Source organism: Lineus longissimus, chromosome 9 (genome assembly GCF_910592395.1).
Source record: "Lineus longissimus chromosome 9, tnLinLong1.2, whole genome shotgun sequence".
Lineage (NCBI taxonomy): Eukaryota > Metazoa > Nemertea > Pilidiophora > Heteronemertea > Lineidae > Lineus > Lineus longissimus.
In genome coordinates, this window is record NC_088316.1 from 2,050,072 (window position 1) to 2,069,492 (window position 19,421).

Here is a 19,421-nt window from a genome sequence, read left to right on the forward strand (position 1 = left end):
CCAGTAGTGCTATTTCGGTTCATATTCAACCTGAAAATGGTCGAAAGAACCATTTTACTGAATGTTCAAAGTAAAATTTCAATCAATGATTCGGTACATTTTTGTTATAAACTCAAGTTTTGTGAATTTGCAATATACAGAAGACTAAAGAATGCAAAAATGTTCACGACAAAGAATAACGATTCCGTCAATAATGGCATGTGTGAGGCAAACATAAATAGCTTCTAAACACTAAGATCAACATGACACAAAGATTTCTCACACTCCACACTGATTAAGTTCTCATTATTGTCAAACTAACACAATAATTTATTTGTGGTTCAGAATGACGGCTAAACACTAAGGTCAACATAATACAAAGATTGATCGCACAACAACTAACAAGACTGATAATAGTTCTCTTCACTGTCGAACTCACACCATTGTTTATCATGTGTGACACAACAGATCATAGGTGTTGCTCGGAATGGAAAAATCAGTTCTATTACAAGTGTCAAGACAAATAATAGCATCCTGATTTTAAGGTAAAGAACAACTTTTAAAGTAACAGTCACATCCAACGTTCTCTCTCCATACATACAATTACCCTCATTTCATACAAGTATTTTACCACGATCGTTCATATTTCCAACTTTTATACACAAAACCTATACAACGATATCTTTCCGAATTTCAAGTTAAAACAAAAAGTCAGAATGCATATTAGAAATCACATCTTTCAAAAACATTTAACTCCAAGACAATTATAATTGTTATCCAGTTTGTTTGGTAAATCTATCAGATATATTCTTTTTGTGTTGTTTCAGATCAACTCTTCAACAGAACTCGAAAAAATAAGTTGCGAAACGAAAGGAAATATGAAGAGTTGATGAAAAGTAAAAAATGTGGGGAGGTAAAAATGAGTGCTTTTAAATTTGCTAAAAAAGTATTTTCTGCGATTTAACCCTACGTAATCCTATTGCTCTATTATATATTGTAAACACCATTTTAAAAGATGACAAAATTTGAAAGATTACAGCGAACTGCAGGATTTTAAAGATGTTGTCCTATGTAGCCCCCTCTTCAAGGAAGTCCCCGCTTTTTTTCCGAAAGCTAGCGGGAGCGAAAGTTGAAGAGAACGGCTACATGACGACAGGTCACTTCCAAAACTTTTACTTCGAGATAAAAGTAAAAGAGGTTAAATTGGAACCAGAAATCATAGTTGGGAAAAGAGTTAAAATGTCTATTATATCTTTCTAATGAATCCCTCTTCAAGAAAATTCCTGGCTTGTTCGAAAGGTCTGCAGGAGCGAAATTTGAAGAAAGGGTCAGAGCTTGAATCTTAATATACTAGCGTAAATGAACTTTTGCAGAAAATCTACCTCGAAAAAAACCCCAAAATTTACAGTATAATGTGTTATAATCACCAATATTTCCTTAAAGAAATTTTGAATACATTGGACTCTGCCTGGGTCAACTTTTAAACAAAATTATGTGAAAAAAATTCCAAACATTTACAATTACATGTTATAATTACCAGTAATTCCAAATTAATCTTGAAAGCACATTTTGCGACTATTTACAGTATTTAGAATGAGGTTTTCAAGTTTAATTGCAACATTATAGTCCCTGATATTTCAAGCAAACTTCACAGCTTGAGAAAAGGTTAAAGTCACCTTTATGGCTGTGGCAAAAACCTATTTATTTATATAGGTTTTTACTCTCACAAATTATGCTTTACAAAGTTCAAAACATCATTGCATTTAATTTTGTGCCAAATTTGACCTTTAAAATTATTGACTGAACACAGTGGTATTAAAATAGCCAGACCACTCGAAGCAGAGTGCACAACTTCAGAATTATACATTCAGGTTATACATGTAGGCCTACTGTGGAGATGGCTGTATCATACATTAAGATCACCAAAACAAAATCACGATTCATAAAAGCAATCTGTTTGACAGAACCATTGCATTTTCATTTCGAAAGGAAATTTCGCAGCATTCTGGATAAATTCAAAGGCGCTGAAATATTGCAAATTCGTTTCTCACAAGAGAAAATTCGTTTCTCATGGATGTGATTTTCGGTTATATCAAGAATTATGGTTTATATCAAGAATTATGGTTTATATCAACTCCTATCCTCAACTACAGGTTGAAGTAAGACTGCACATTTTCTTTATTTTCCAAAATGCTGCGAAAAATTCTCAAACACAAAGCACCTCCTCTAAATCTCGAGACAACTACAGACTTCACAGATGAGTTAATTTCATTGCCTTTGACGGACTAAAGGGCACCATGTCCTCACACGGAATACCGCCCTCGGACCGCTTCCTCTTCTCCGGCGTACGCCGCAAGAAATGTTTGAGATTCTGCCTCATTTCACCGAGCTTTCCTCCGAGACTGAACCGCCTCCCTGCCTCGGAATTGTCACACATCGCTTTCAAGTTCGGGTTCCCAGTGAATTTCTTACTATGCACAATACGCGCTGTATTGTCCGATGATCTAAAGTCGGCACTTTTTAAACTGTCTGTTGATAAGTGAGAGTCAGTACTTCTCGAACTAGCATCATTCGAATCAGATCGCGATCGGAAATTCAAACTTTCATATTGCGGTTCCGAGTCCTCACATTTCTCGACAGTAAATTGTTCAGAGTTTGAATCGCCGTCCACGCTATCGACACCTTCAAGTTTCCGTCGGCCAACTTTCTTTTCCGCTTCATTCAAGATCTTTAAACAGTCCGAGAATTCGGGCGTGATGGAGCAATCAAGCTCGGTCGTGCTTCCATTACTATTAGCATTTTCAGTCTCGGGTTTAGACGCACTCAAGTCGGTCGTGCTATCCGGCTGCGGCAAAACAGACGTCGACTTCGCAAGCGCCAATGAAGCAGTCGCGTTATAAGAGTTCAAACCTGTTGAACCGTTGCTATGAGTCCTATGGCGATGTGTCCCGTATATCCCCGTTCCTTGGTTGAACAAGACAGCATTATCTAGTGATCCAGACGTCAGCGGCTCCTGGGCTGGTGGAGATGACCGGGCCTCATCCATGCTGTACAGAGAGTACCCAACGAAAGCACTCGCTACCGTCACAGGAACCTCCTTTGCAACTGGCACGCCAGGGCTGTGGCCGATGGCATAGCTGGCAGAAATACCCATGGTCGGGAATCGTCTAGTTGGAGTCGGTGGTCCGCTCGACCCGGATGAAGAACGAGAACAAGACCTTTCGTAAATTTTATCGTTACTGTCAGAAAGTCCTGGAATTCCGGACGGCAAGTCTGACGAGTCCTCATCCTTATCGTCATCGTTTCGACACACCTCTGGCATTTCATAGTCTTTCCCGCCTGTAGTGGCTTCCGATCGTCCCTCTGCTGCCACGGGCTGGCTCCTCCGCTTGGGACTGGGTCCGTCGTCCGAATCGTTCTTGATCTTCAAACGACTTAGAGGAAGAGATGGCGTTCCTACAATCGGACTCGGAAGATCAGCATCAAAGGAACCATCAGCCTTGGCGTGTTTCATATCAGTACGTCCGCCCAAACTGCTGCGACCAGTAATGAAAGTGGATGTACGGCGAGAGTCTAAATCGTCTGGTTTGAACGTCGAGAACTTAGGCGACTTTTCTGACGCATCATCCCCATGCTCCAACCTCCACGCAGCCAACTGCACCAACCCAGATGGCGGCACTTTCAGATTACTACTAAGCTTATCGTCCTCGCGGTAATTCTCCGCCATTTTGTTTTCATTTTCAGCGCCCTTGTGCAGCTTTGAACCGCCGAATAAACTTTTACGACACGTTTCAGCGCGTTTATCAGCCTCTGACTTAGTGTCCATTTTCGTGTGCACCGAAGTAGCATAAACTGCGGTACCATCCTTGCGGAATGCCTCAAGCTCCTTCTCCACCTCCTCAACATAGGTGTCGCTCTTCTCCAGTGCTTTCTGTAGCTGGATGACCTGCTTCTCGTAAGCGTCCATCTTGGACTGCATGGCAGAGACTGTGAATCGGCCGTATCTGGAAGAGTGAAGGCAAATTGTAGAATAAATACAATCAATGAAATGAAATTTCTAAATGACCTCATTGTGACCTCAATTAACATTCAACGAACTTGTTTACTTTCAAATTGTTGGCATGAACAGTAAACAATTCAGTTTCTATCTTAACACAACCAGCAGCTGACTAAGGACGATAAGCCGTGCCAACATTATACTTTCATGAGAAAAACAGCCACTAATGTGCAATTTCGAGGATAAACCAACACTTTATGATCAAATTTCAGCTAAGATTTCACTTACTTCATCGGCGATCGATTGGCGATCTCGATTCTAAGCCTCTGATTCTCTCGCACCAAATTGATGTTCTCATCGGTGAGATTACGATTTTTCTGAAATACGACAAACAAATTGCATCAGTACAAAGGTCAATACAAAAAGATACCTTCAATGAGCTCAAATGCAATTAAGATTTCTGTGGAATTAATTATCTCAACTCGAGAGCCCAGCAAACAAGCATTCTTTTCTCAATAAGCAACAATCATCAGGTGCAATCCTGAATAAAAAATTCTCGAACCTACCTCTTTATATCTCGCCGAATCCTTCTTAGCTTTCTCATAGAGGGCGTTAGCATCCTGCAACTTCTTGGTCATCACCAGTAAGACATTCATATCTGGGCTACTGCCTCTGGCACAACGATCCTTGCCCTCTTTCTCCGAACCCGAGTCGCTATCCGGACTAAGACGCTGTAATCGATCCTTTAGCATTTTATTCTCGCCTTCAACTCCAACAATGTGACCCTGCATTCGCTCAATCTCATCCTAAAAACACAGAAAATAGAAAATTGTTATATCAGTCTTATTACAACCAAGGATCTGTAATGACTTTAACTTCGGGTTCTTTCACTTTTTATGCCCTCACTATAAATGGGCCATTGACTTCAAGTGCTTATAACTATTAGCTCAGGCTAATCCAACTGACATAAAGTGATTGATCTGCCATTTCTTAAAACTGCCTCTTCATTCCACCCTGAGGAGATGTTGGATGTCTGCACAGTTAGCATAGAAGTGTTTGATTACTTAACAATGTAATTAAAGTCACTGTTTGTGCCAACAATAGGATTAGAATCAACCTTGGTGACAAATCTGAGTGAGGTTCATGAGCCCCCTTTATGAAGTAGGGTGGCTTATTGGAAGGCCCTCAGGGAGGATTAGTTACTTCCTGGGGTTTAGGTGAATAGGGTTCCAGTGATTGATCAGGTCAGACATCACTGTCCACCCTTAAAAGAGCTATAGAAATGCTGGATGCAATGCAAGAAATATCACTCAAGTAAGCGTGTAGAATATTTTCCACCCTAAAAAGAGTTAATATTCCAATGGATTCGCTGCACACACTCAGTGACTTATTTCCCTCAGGTAACTATGAAACCAAGGACATTTTAAAATACTGCTTGAGAAAACAGAGGGGGAGGGATTGGGGGAAATGACAAATCAATCAGCAACAAGAAACACTTTGATGTTTTGATTGACCATTTCCATCCAAATATGACTTCAAGTGGTAGGAGGAAAACAGTTGATGGACCAATTTCCGCGTATTAGCAAAGAAGTTAGTTGCTAAGGAAAGGTTGTGTTCAATGATGTTGGCGAGAGATTCAAGTTTAGGTTCAGAAATAATTCTGACGAAAGCTTTTCAGAGTTCATAACATTAGATCGATAGCACTTTATAGCAAATCTCCATTAAAAAACTGGTCAGTTGAGTGAATGCTCAAAGGACCGCTTTCAGATTATATTATCACTAATAATAGAATTTGAATAATTTTTTCGGGTTAATTGTACACACAACCAAGAATTGATAAAGCGCAACTTGCAAAAACTTATGTACCCATAAAAAAGTATGGCCAAGAAAAGAATCCTTCTTGGTGAGTGCCAAAAAATGAATTGTAGTGGCACACAGGGTGCTCATTGTCCAGTGGATCTCGAATCTGGGTACCATTTGTCGGCACCCAGGACGGCATCCACCCTTTCAGCCAAAGTATTAACTCAAAATACAGTTATAACAGCGAAGGCATTATTATTAGGAAACAAAACATGGGTTGTAATCCAAAATAATCTAAGTTGTTATCATAACTAATGACCTCCTGTAGCCTTTCACTAATCTAATTACACAGCCACGTTTGTTTACAATCAACAATTTTGAATTTTGAAAACAAAAGATGGGAAAGTGACCGGAAATTTTTTCCACCCCGTTGATTTTGACATTATCACACAGTAGAACCTCTCCAATAAGGACACCCGTGGGACTGTCCTTAATAGAGAGGTGTCCAGATAAGAGAGGTCAAATTGAGTGTCGACAACCAATTTGAGACCAAAAACGAAAGAATGAAGAAGAAGAAGATATTTCAAAAGCACACTGTAAATCCAAAATGAAGACGCTTCTTACCTCATAATCTCTGACTAGAAGCTCCAATCTTGCCCGCCGTAACTCGGGGTTTGAGAAACTGTCACACATCGACTCATCCCCTTGGTTAAGACCACCTGAAATGTACGATTTAAAACATAAGATTATTCATCACAACAAAGTCTGGAAAGTATCAATGCCAGAATATGCATATCACTGTGAAGTCAGGACACTAATTATGGCCCAGAGAATCGTCATAACTGAACCTAGTGTTCAGTATGTGACTTAGTCAAAGCAGACTTAAAAGTTCACGCTGTCCTCCAAAAAAACTTTTAAAACCAGTGGTCTCAAAGGTACGCAAAGTTTTAAGTAGGTGGCAGCACTTACCAAGAACCTTCTGCAAGGGGGTTTCCTCAGAGATAGGCGTCCGACAGGCTGGGCACTGTTGGTTCCTCTGCAGCCACACATCCATGCATTGCTCACAGAAAACATGATGATTGGGACAGGTGACGGGGGCTTTAACCTGCAAGTGGAAGAGAAAGGCAAAGTTGAGGTGACAGATGCTTTAACATAAAATTAAAATTGGCAAAAGGGCTGAAAATATCAATATCATTGCTGTACACTCTTTGAAGATTTTGCAGCTATCCTGGTGGTATTAGGTGTGATCAGTTTGCAATTCTCACCACATTAAAGTAGCTTGACCTATCTGCACCCTAGCAATGTGAAGAACAGGTCAAGGTCAGAACATTTCCAGAAGAGATAAACCTATGACACAAATTTGTATTGACCATATTTTCATATACCACTGGAACTCTTAGCTGTCACCAAAAACAGCTGCATGTTAAGCGTACTACATCTTTTTCAGGCACAAACTTTTCTTCATGCTTCAGACTTGACAGAAAGCCACCTTTTAAAACAATCAGTGTTAACTATAGTAATTATTGTATCAGCATTGTCCTTGACTTCGATCTTTCATTGTCTTTGGCAGCCCTACATGTGTGCACAGCAGAGTGTATTTTTGTCATCATCTTGGCCAACTCCAGTCAACTCTCATGGATACAAAATGGACGTCACTTTAAAATACAGTGAAGGGTGATGTCACAAGATTGAAGGAGGAAACATCTGCAGCTCCTGACCGCAGCCAGTTATGGTCATTGAGTTCCACTCCCATTACGCCGACATGCTAGAAACAACAGTTGTTTAAGGTTCTTTTTTCAACAAGAATTCCAAGAAAATTGTTGAAATAACAAATCAGTGTTCACTATCCATCACAATTAGAACTTCAATTAGCTCAAATCATTGGAATAGGTTGATGATCATAATCAAAGAATAATGAGCTGTTTTACCACTAACGTTGTTAGAAATACCAGTCCACTGCAGTTGGTAACAAGGTCAAAGACCTAACCATAAATGGATCTACAGAAATTTAAAAGATTTTTAATTGATTTTATGGTTGGAATACTATTATATGATAATGATGATTTTAATTCCCATACAAAGTGAGGTTTACTTAATAGGCCAGACTTACTGGACTATTAAATCTTTTTGTGATCTGACCAAGAGAATCTATCTTTCACAGAAACAGCAGGGTCCTAAGTTGTCACAGTTCGATTCTAAAATAAACCTTAGACCTTAGACCTAAGACCTACATGGCGATAGCTACTCTACAGCAACACAAAAAGTTTCACTGTATGATAAACTTCCATGGTCAACAACAGTGACCAGCTTAGAAAGGGATAGTCATCAGTTGAATTAGACCACCAATCTCTTTTATTCACTTCTAACTTTTTAGATCCCTTAATTGGTGTTATGACGTGAATCTCCAACCACCATTGTCAATGTGATTGTCCTGTCTCTATGGAGGACCAACGGTTATACTGGTCAGCAGAATGTAGCTGGCGGGTGTCTTTCCCCAACATTGGAGTTACTTCAGGCCAACAATTTTTGATATATGTTGAGTGCCAGCCCGATATTTCACATGTATGTCAAACATATACCACTTCCTTTTTTCACAATATTTCTTTAATCAGGTGCGACAAAACGTCCCAAATATCTCCACCCATTACGCAATGTCTCCAAGTCCAAGGTTATGTTTGAAGGACCTCTTTTCTCAGTGCAAAGACCATCCCTTTGTAACCTTCAAGGAAGTGGGCATTAAGCAAAGATTCCTTTGGCTTTATTGACACAATAAACAAGGAATAAACATGTAAATACCGACTAGATTTGCATAGGATAAGCAGGCAAAATGAAGTGTAAGATTTGGTGGTGATTTTTTGACACAATAGGCGGGTTAGTTGTACACAATAGGGCGGGTCAATTGGAGCACAATTTGCGGAAAGACTTCTAAGGTTAATACTACAGTGGTATAGTCTTGCCCTGCATCCTTCCAGGGTGGATTTTTTTAACCTGATTAAACTTTAGCCCTTTAGTACTATTTCAAAAGACACAAAGTCTGCCAAAAAAGAATTTTCAATTCTATGAAAGAGTTTACCTCAATTTCCATCTCACATTGAAAAATATTTTGAACTTCCTAAGGCACATTTTAGTTAAATTCCCTCATTAATATCTTAAAATTTATTCCTTTATTCAGTTTTATTTCTCCAACATCTTCTGCATCTTGACCACCAAGGTTCTTGCATTTCATCAAGATTTGAATATACCCCAACCCGTCTATGTTTAAAGGGACTATAGGCCATGAGGTTCTGCTGGTACATGGCCATTCTCATACCGAGCACAAATGAAAATGAATATTGTTACACCCAGAAATTTATAACACCTCAGAAAAATATATCTCAAGTCGAGAAAAATAGAACAGTTTGTGTAAGGATGATACATAACTCGCTGTCATCTACACCAGAATAAAGCCAGATAAACCTTGATGAAGAAATACTAATAGCCAAGGTGGGGAAAATTACACCCTCCAAACCTAAAATATCCTAAGAAAAGAATGAGTGCCAGATATTTTACCAGGCTCTCAAAGTACTCGACAAGATAACAGCCACAGCATAGCCAAACACATGTGAGTTAACACTTCAGATCCCTCCCTTATGCATTTGAGAAAAACGTAGCAAACTCAAAAAAAATCTACACACCACTTAAATAATGTCACTGACTGTTCTTTCGAAGAATACAGCTGAACCGGTAACCGGTAACCCAGTTTGATATTATTCTTTCACTTTGACCCAGACAATTTTTCAAATAGTCACACTTATTTTCAAATAGGCCAGAATCACACCTCAACATTTTGCTTTCTTCACTTGACCCAAAAAAATAAATAATGGGTTTGGTAGGTTGACTCAGAGGCAAGCACCTGCCAACAGTTGCTAAAGCTTGAGGTTGCATTTATCTATGGAGCCACTTGAGACAGGTGGCAAATATGGGATGGTTTGAGACGCCCTTTAACCGTCTAGTCAGGGGAAAAGCCTTGGTGGTCAAGATGAGAAAATGACCCGAGTCTTTACTGTAACACCGCAAATATTAAATTTTTGTGTTTTTCACGTTTACAGATAATCCCATAAATATATGGGCATGAAAAAGAAAATCTGTCCCGCACAAATCCTAATTGAATGACTTGATGCGGCTAAGTCAAGTGTGTTGTTCAAGGTCACACACTACTTAAATCCCAAATCACAGCAACACACTTCCACTTTTTTTGTGCTAAAACAATCCCACACCCCAAAATGCACAAGTAGATCATGACGCAAGTTTCAAATCTAATATTACAACTCCCTGCATTAATAGACACTTTCACAGTGTGTGGTCTGCCAAAGTGCCATCAAATATCAAACGCAAACCAACCCAAAAATCTCGTCCTACCACTCCCAACGCACTCAGTGTCTATGTACAGGGCTTCCAATACCGTAACACGTGCTGTAGTATATCCCCATACAATGTATACCCATAGTAAAAATGACAGAAGTCAGTGCCTTAAAGATCGCTTTTTTCGCAATAATTCATGGGGCGATTTCTTTGACAATGACGCTGAATGAAAGATGATACAAATATGTACAATGAGGCATAAAATCTTACCTTTCCAAGGCAAATTTGACATGAAATCGGCAACGTAAATGCGATAGTCCCAGAACTCCGACACTTCGTATCCTCCGCCATTTTCGACAACCACGTTCTGCGCATGCGTAATTGGTTCAATTAAATTATTCCATAGAAATCGTCTGCACTGGTTTGAAGAGATGTCGCGATGTGAACTGGTTTGGTGAACTTGTGATGAATGGAGAACCTGCGCTGGTCCAACGGCTTTTATAGCAAACACCCCAGGGGTCCTATCCAAACAGTGTCAACAATCACGGACGCTGGTGGCACACTGGGGGTAGGCGTGACAGAAAGGGCGCGTGTAGAATTTTATTTCCTTATCTGTGGGACCTGTCATATTTGATACTTGGTGATAAAATTATTTGGGCCCTTCTCAATCTCAGCAATTTTTGGATTTGTCTAATCATATTTTTAAGTGGATTAACATTAATTCAGTAATTCAATTCAATAATTCAGGCTAATTTTTGCATACTAGAAGTTAATTATTGAAAAAATAGAAATAAAATTAGTCTTTCTAAATAAAAGATGTTTTAAACACTCTTTTCTAATCTATAAAAATAGTCGATTAGCATGGTAACCCCATCCACTTTTCTTCGTTGGCAGATGATAAAGACCCGAATAGACTTTTCAACTCATATTTTTTCTTTCAAAGATTCGACGCATTGCCAAGAGCATGCCAGGAGTTTTCAATATCATTCACACAGTTTTTTCCATCTGCCTTTGCAGTGCTCGGTGTTTTTGTTCAAAGCTCATTTCCTTTTTCCTTTTTTACTTGTGCTTCGGGTGACATCTCTGCGTTACTATGTAACATGTTTTTTCTCTTCTCTGAAACAAAAATAACAACTTTGCAAAAAAAGAAGCCCCCTGGACTAGATAAGATTAATTTCAACCGTCTGTTCTGAAGACGCATGCGTCACGCGCAGGAGACAACAAGATACGCGTGCTCCTGACCAGGGACCCTCCCAACTGAGACCATGGCTTTTTGAGGGGATTAAATCTGATCAAATTACGGAAGAATAAACCTTGATTATAATCACTCCCGGAATTTCCGCATGTTTGAGTCGCCGGACTCGACGCCAGCAGAGTCATGCATAAGAATATATAAGTTTGCTCGGTGGGAGCTGGCGAGAAAAGCTTAAAGAAGCCCATAGTACCAACTTTCACCCAATCTTATGTACATTAAACTAGACAGACCAACCCTTAAAATCCACAAGCAGTAATTATTGAAGAAACATGATCTATTAAAGAAGTATCCGCTCTTCCTATAGTCTATAGGTTTTTTTTATAGGTCTTGCGCATGACCCCGGGTAGCAATATTATCATATCATGGTATAACTATGGAAAACATGTATATATTTTGAGACTTGGCACAGTCATTGGCCCTGTTTGACGTTTCAGGTTCAGAGACCGGAGATGCTTTTAGTCTCGTCCGACATTCCCTTTGCCATTATCTCAAGTTTCAAATTGTAATTGAGGAGCCGAGAATCACATCCTTACTAAATTCGAGAAAAGTTTGTGTGTTTGTGTGTTTGTTTGTTTGTTTGTTTGTTTGTTTGTTTGTTTGTTTCTTTTGTTTGCGCGCTCATATCTCCCATACCGAATGGCTGAGTGACCCCAGATTTTGCATGTAGCATTTAACGGGTCCCGAATGTGTCCTTACGAAGCCCGATTTTTGAATTTCCAACTAACATCCGCTATAACGCCGTTTATTGGTTTTATCTTGCCCGCGCGGCGATTTTACCTTCGCGTCATGCGCGTCACGGGCGACGTCACTCCCGACACAGCCTGATCGCGTCACGGCTCCGACGTCAGGATGGGTCTGCTGACGTCATGACGTCACAATGCGACGTCTCGAGCCCTGTCACTTCAGTCAAAAACTTTGGCGCGTTCACACAGAGCTTGGTGATAAATTTTTGTTCGATTTCGGAATCAAATTGTGAAAAGAAGGTTTGTATTAAATGTATATGACCAATGAAAAAGATTGATGATAGGCCTCCTGCTGGCTGGTGGGCGTGTTTAGTATCGGCCTTTTGTGTACTGTTCCATTGGCCTACTGACATCTCACTTCTCATCGGTCACTTCATGGTCAGAGCAAATGATACTGCCCACCTCATTAGGCCTACTACCCACGAGAGAACATAAAATCAATCACCCGGTGAAAGGCCACTGACTAGGCCAGTGCATGATCTGATAATGACATCAGACCCAGTCACACACCATTTGGGCCTAGCTACTTTGTGTTGAATACAAATAGTTTATTTTGTCTTTTTATAGAAGAAAATGCCTAACCCGCCAAAAAGAAAAAAGAGCCTGTCAACTCAAGGCACACGCCAGGGAGTAAACGAATGAAGCAGACTCGAACAGTCGTTTCTCAATACATCACTTATGGTACACTGAAACTCTGATGATGGCGGCCACGGGTACAGTGGACTAGTTGCAGAAAAGCCGAAAACTTCAAAATCTCGAACAGTCCTATTCAGCAAAGATGTGACCGCGCATTTCGGATGCGTTGGGCGATGCTTGTGTACACTCTGGACGTAGTGGACCAGCCTCGTCCCTCTCCATATGGTCATCATTATGGAGAGCCAATTAGGATGACGCAGTGGACTGCCCCGGGACTCTCTGCTTGTGATGACTGAAAACACGTTTGGTTTTAATGTTGCGCACAATCTGTCACTTTTTCGCGACAAACATTATTCCTTTTGAAAAATTCTTTAGAATTGGGTCGATTTTGCCATGAAGGGGTTAAACACAATATGTCACTCCGTGTTCATAAATCTCTCCTCCGAGTAAGGTGCATAAACGCACTGAGAGACTCCCTTTGAACCTTTTCATCACAACCATAGACCCAGCCATCTGTGTCTGAAGTCTGAATAGGTATCCTAAACAGAATCTGAATTCCGGGTGGAATATTTTCAATTCAACCTGCGTGCGTGATTTCTCAATGAAATCCACCTTATCGTGAAGAAAGCAACCTGTGTCGTGTTTATGGAATCTCACAAAGTAATACCAGCAATTTGGGTTGAAGAGATCGTTTGCCTCTTCAAAGAATTCATTCCAACCGAAGAAGATAAATTATCCGTACACCAGTATACTTGAACATCTTAATCAATGTGTTGAAATTGAAGGTCAACTTAGTGAAAGGGTCATGTTTTTAATTCCAATCTGATGTTGACGACGTTAGTGTATAACTCAGTGCACACATGTATACGCGCGTTGCCCAACTCAGTTGAAATGAACTAGCTTTTCATGCTTTTCATTCATAACCATTATGATCCAGCCTCCTTTATGAACATAAAACCCCCATCAAAGAGTATGCTATATTTAATTTGAAATCATGGATTGAGGGACAAACGCTCTTCATGTTTCACGGACGCTGTACAATGGATGCAGAAAGGACGCGACCGAAATGATAAGATCTAAATCATCGACCAGAATTGAATAATTTCGGGGGGTGAATGCTGAGGCATAGGTAGTTAAGGGATGTTTATCCGAAAATTGGAGGATGCGGTTTCAGCATCCAAGATGCTTATCTCAGCATCTGGAATCTTATCATGTCCTTGTTGAGACCCGTATGACGGCAAACCACAAGTTTATCACGATATCAGGCAATTTCCCGCCCCACTTCATCGTCGCAACCGATATTTTATTTGACAGCATCTTACGTTAGGTTGGGTCTAAATTTTGTAATCATTTGTAAGACAATCTGCAACTATTGTCAAAGCGTTTATTCTGTCGTAAGATGCTAAGAGAAGGATGTCAGACTTTCCCCCTGCTTACGTAACAAGACCGCCGCGTCTCCGAGTTTGGCAAGGCGTCCGACTACTCATCCTGAACCCCATGCATGGTCTTATACTTTTATAGTCCCTTTAAACGTAACCGGGGTATATCTTGATACGGTGCAAAAACCTTGGTTGTCAAGATGTCTGTCACTATCTGGTTTGGTTAAACGAACATCTCAGTTATAAGACATTGCTTTGAGACCTTGATTTTCCAAAAGTTTCTGTTATTTTGAAAAACACTCTGTACTACTATAGTAGTCCTTCAGCGTTTTCCTTGAAGAATCACATCAGTAGCCTAATATATACAACAAGGGCCGCGAATAGTTTGTAAATTCTGGTGTGCCAAAATAATTGAGATATTTGGGATTTTGAGATTTAGTGAGTGACATGAGGCACTTTTACGCTATACATAAAGTCACAACCAGACAGCTTGCGATGTTTACGTTATTCTAAGGACGTCTCTTTTTTGTTGACATTTTCGATGAAGTCTTAAAATCGGCAACAAATTTATGAATCTGAACTTTGGCACTGAAAAAAAAGTCACAAACTTAGCCAGCGGTGGCCTGGACCCGTAAATTAACAAGCGTGGCCAGACGCCCTCTAAACGCGCACAATGTTTTGGCATCCCCACCAAAAATCCCCAGTTTCGCTTGGCTGTTGACAACATTTTGACCTCATTATATGCACAATGAAGTGATTAAATAATTCTCACGGGTTTAAATATCATTTAGATGTCTAATTTGCTCTGAGAATCTATATTGTTGGAGAAAATTGCATGTTATTAAAATGCAAGTTGAATTGAAAATCTGAGGACAAGTTTTTGTGGCCCAGTGGTTGACATTTCAATCACTTTCATTGACTTTTGAACTAGCAGTTCTCAGTCTTGCATGAAAATGTTACAATCTTGCCCGCGTCTGTTTGGCTAGACATTAATAAAACATTTTTTGATAAAGAATATTCAGTAGTCATCGAATTTAAGGTAGAACCATTTTGCGCGTAGTAAAAATATCAACATACCAAAAATAATATGTTACAATGCGTCCAGCCGTAAATCGCTAAAGGGGAAATTTGCTGAAACGGTCCCTTTTGCTAGGCCTTATAATACAAAGACATGTTTGCTGACAAATGACGTCATGGTATATCGTGTACTAGAGCAGGGTCCGTTTCAGCTAATTTCCTCTTCAATGATTTATGAAATGGTTCCTGGGACAGCTTCTCTGGGGGGAGAGGGAGGGCCGAGAGAGGTTCGAATGAATAACGCGGCTTCAAGGAGGAACAAGTTGATTCAGTTTGTCACGAAGCCAAATAGAAATAAACCGAAACGACCCGGCGCCATGTCAACCGAAGAAAAAATCTCGGCATCATAGCAAACACTGCTTCCCAAATCTCTTGAAATTGCTTCAGAGGGCATTGTGGTGTCATCCGACGTCGGATATTTTAAGGTTACAAACTATTTATTTTGGGCGGTTGTCAGGGACATCATCACAGCATCCTCCAGGGGTTACCCTAACTGTAACCTGCTCCATAACCTGCTGACTCTCTCTATAATAGGGTCCCAATCCTATTGTCACCACCGGATTTGAAACCGTTGAAGATTAAATTGGTCGAAAATAACTCAGTGGAGTTTAAAATTATCTCTCGTCTCTCAGTATCTTTGGAAGCTTTCCGGGGCGGCTGAGCTCGGAGGCAGTGACCTTGCTATTGTCACCAGGATACACTTGTCATTCACTTGTTCAGGCTAGGGCAGGTTCATTTCTCGAAAAGCGGCCTAGTTTCTATGGTACCCCCTGGTGTGATGTGTTAAGGGTTCGGGGGTTCGTGTCATGTCCTTTATCAAGAGTAACATGTAAGACGGATCAGGCGTGTTTTCTTTATAGCTTCAGAAATGGTCTATCCGACTATAAACAACAACTCCCAATGAACGAGATAAAAAATCGAAATGTCATAACTTCAACCAATATAACCGCCCTGACTGACGGTTAAGAATTCACAAAAAAATGTCTGAAACAAGATCAAAGTTGAGATCGAGAAAATAACTGAGTCTATATACCCATCGTAAAAACCCATCCAGCTCAGTGGTTTGTATTGCAAACACACTTGCACCTTATGATGCACTGAACTTCTGGCCGGAATCACTCCCACTGTCCACCATCATGGCACCAGTTGTTCTCTCGATACTTAAAAAGTAGGATCAAAAACCTGAGTCTCAGGATGAGTGCCCACATGCATTTGTGTATCATTGTCGAAAGGTCCACGATTCATCATTTTGAATTTTCTCTGATTGACATGGAAGTGGAGTTTACAGACGGTGAGATGATTAAGTTCAAATTAAGCTCCTGTATCACTTTGCCCGGTTGATGATCTGCGAGAAGACACCAAGAAGTCATTCGTTTGCTTCGCCTGCAACCTGCTCCTTCGATTCACCTGTAAACGGGAAGAAGTTCCCATCAAACAACAATTAGCCGGGACTCAAAGCCAATTCATCAAGACGAGGGAATAACATAGAAAGGGCTCAGTGATCTCCTTCACAATGAGATATCCAACAACAATGAGATTTTGAATATAAACATGTCTCGTGATGTCTTGAAGATGCAGACGACCTGAGCAGACGATAGCGCTGATTTCCGGAAGGGCAGATGAATAATGATAATCATGAATTAGAGGATGTCATAGTTCTCAACTCCAATTGAACCTTAAAGACAGGAAGGGTGCAATTGGTACCGAGATCGTATTCTAAACGACTCTCCTTGGAATACTGCCCCTGATGAGGCAAACCAAGTTATATGGTTAACAAACTGAGAATTCTCATGGCCACTTATGGCATTTCGAACTGCAAATAAACTATTATTGTCCTTAAATGCGATCGTCTGCTGAAAAAAAATTTTGTTTTTGATGTTTAGAGGGGTACGCATAAGTAATCGTGGCTCAGGTAAATAGAAATGCACTTATACACAATGCATGCAACTTTCCTGAAACATGGTAGATGTACAAATCTGTCTACACTACGGCAGTGTTGGAATTTTTATTCAGAACGCCTACAAATTTCATATTTTGACGCAAGGCGTATGCCTTTAATTTCGGGTGTCCTTGAAATCAATAGAAAACATGAACAATACAATTTAATAACTCCCTCGAAAAAGCCATTGACGAGTTACCTTCAAGGCAGGAAGAATGGGCTAGCAACCTCTTGATTAACTAAAATAATTGGTCTCTAATCATTCACTGAATCGTTGCACCTAATTAAGTGCTTTTTCGCCAATTACGAATCTAGACAATCACCAAAGTTTGAGTTATGACAATCACAACACCATTTGGGGAAAATTAGCTTCAAGTATAACACATTTTGGTGTGAATTTAACAAAGCGAGCATATAAAACAACCGCCGCATTGTTAGATATATTAAAAAACAAAGCCAGAATGTTCCACACTGTTGAAGTTTCGATGCGCATAATCCATTTCAACAAAACAGCCCCTAAAATCATTATTTTGAAGGAAAGAAATAGTTTTTCAAATTTTTTAGATATCATGAATTAAGTGACTGGGATCAGATGGACATTTTCTGTGAAAAGAGCTATATGCAACGTTCAAAGCAATACGTTACAAAAAATGTTGTTGCGCGTACAGCGCCATTTGAGAATGCATTCATAATATAGGCCATGCCTATTCTCAAAGCAGTTCTTCACAATACAAATGGCGAAAGTATCATGTTGCAGCCCACTGGTTTGATTGGTGTAAACTCTCATCTTTCCAGATTAGATGAACCCTCAAACCAATAATTTAATAACTGTTTTCATGTTAATCACCTAAAACACAGTTATTGTTAATTAGCTAATAACCTCAAGTGTCACGCACTTTGGTGTTGCTTTTACAAAAACTATCATCAAACATAGACCCCCTTGTCTAAGGGATGAACTAACTAATTTGACTTAATTGAAAAACAAAGGTGACCTTTTTCACACGAGTAGTGTGTTTTTAGCAGTCATTGCGAGATTAGTCAATGGGCTTGCCGTCGAAACGCCAGAAAAGCTGCTATTCCGAACACTTTACGATATTACAAAATATACTGATGATTTAGGCTTTGAAATCGTTTTGATTGAAACCTGAAGACAAAATAGAACGCCCTGTTAGAAAAATTGGTAATTATGAGCCTGGCCTCCGCCCTAAATAAGGAAGCAGGGCGGAGAACCCTTCTCAAAACTTGGAAATTTCCAACTCGGGATTATAATTCAAACTCTTTGGTTATTGTTGTGGGGTTGGGCCCACCGGGGGACCTGTGATAACTGTAGTAGCGAGGTTCGTCACTGTAATTAGTCTTTTGGGGGACCAGGGTCAACCTAAAATAGCTGGGGCAATTTCATGTTTATCAAAACTTGGGAACCTGATTTCAATGCCATTGTTGAAGCATTGAAAGAAAAATGGATATCACTTTAAATGGGCTCAGGTGGGTTTTTTCAAATACTAAATTCCAACACTCAAGATCACATCAACATAGCTGATATCAAGACTAGTCTTTATTAATCCTTGCTGATATGTGCTAATATAAGCTTTATTAGGAACTAAAAAGAAAACAAAGATTGATGGGGAAAGGACAAGGTTACTTTTAGGCAACTTGGTATATCTTTGAAACTAGAAGGAGATTTGAAATTATCACAGTATGTAGGCCATAGAATGTACTAGTATTCAAGTGCTAAGTTGAGATTCCCAGTCCAATTTGCACGGTCGCACCGTATCACTGTTATTAGCATCACACGCACCTCTTCAACGAAAGCTACGGCTGGCGGTTTGTTTACCAACAGTAATAAACCATGTCAAGAGCAGACGAGAGAATCTGCGAGGACCCGGATGGAGAATGGAGGGGTTCCTTTCGGAGGATCTGAAACTGCGCATGAGAGGCGTAAAATATAAGTGTTTGATTAAAAATTGAGCAGTCTCGATTTGTGTTTGAAATGGTGAAGTTTGAATTATTTTATAGCAAATGTGGGTGGACCGAAGTGGGAACGGACTGCCGGCGGAAGGATTCACTTCCAGCTGCTGGTACTTGAGATTTTAACTTAAGATTTCGAGACTGAATTAAAAACATTATCTGAACATGCGTGTTAGGTTTTCAAACTTTCAAGTCGACATGCTTCACATAGCCTGGCGCATGTTGTATAGCCTCACCATAAGTAATGAAACGTGTTGATATCATCAATGAACATTGAAGCCCTATCTTTGAACGGCAATCGATTACA

General features: G+C 40.0%; 1 protein-coding gene across 1 annotated transcript; it reads right to left on the minus strand.

Annotated features, from left to right (window-relative positions):
- Positions 1–1,406: 1,406 nt before the first annotated feature.
- LOC135493720 (ORC ubiquitin ligase 1-like) lies at positions 1,407–10,444 on the minus strand. The gene is made up of 6 exons (XM_064781251.1): positions 10,388–10,444; positions 6,746–6,881; positions 6,401–6,495; positions 4,543–4,782; positions 4,265–4,353; positions 1,407–3,983 (listed from the first exon to the last, which is right to left on the minus strand). The coding sequence occupies exons 2-6, from the start codon at positions 6,828–6,830 to the stop codon at positions 2,231–2,233; spliced, it is 2,262 nt and encodes a 753-aa protein (XP_064637321.1). The 5' UTR covers positions 6,831–6,881; positions 10,388–10,444; the 3' UTR covers positions 1,407–2,230.
- Between the last annotated feature and the right edge of the window lie 8,977 nt (positions 10,445–19,421).

Bases quoted from the DNA above. Each gene is read 5' to 3' on its own strand.
- LOC135493720 (XM_064781251.1), bottom strand. From the start codon at position 6,830: ATGGATGTGTGGCTGCAGAGGAACCAACAGTGCCCAGCCTGTCGGACG. The intron at 6,496-6,745 runs GTAAGTGCTGCC...CGTACATTTCAG, and splicing joins CCCCTTGCAGAAGGTTCTTG to GTGGTCTTAACCAAGGGGAT. The intron at 4,354-4,542 runs GTAGGTTCGAGA...GTCGTATTTCAG, and splicing joins ATTCGGCGAGATATAAAGAG to AAAAATCGTAATCTCACCGA.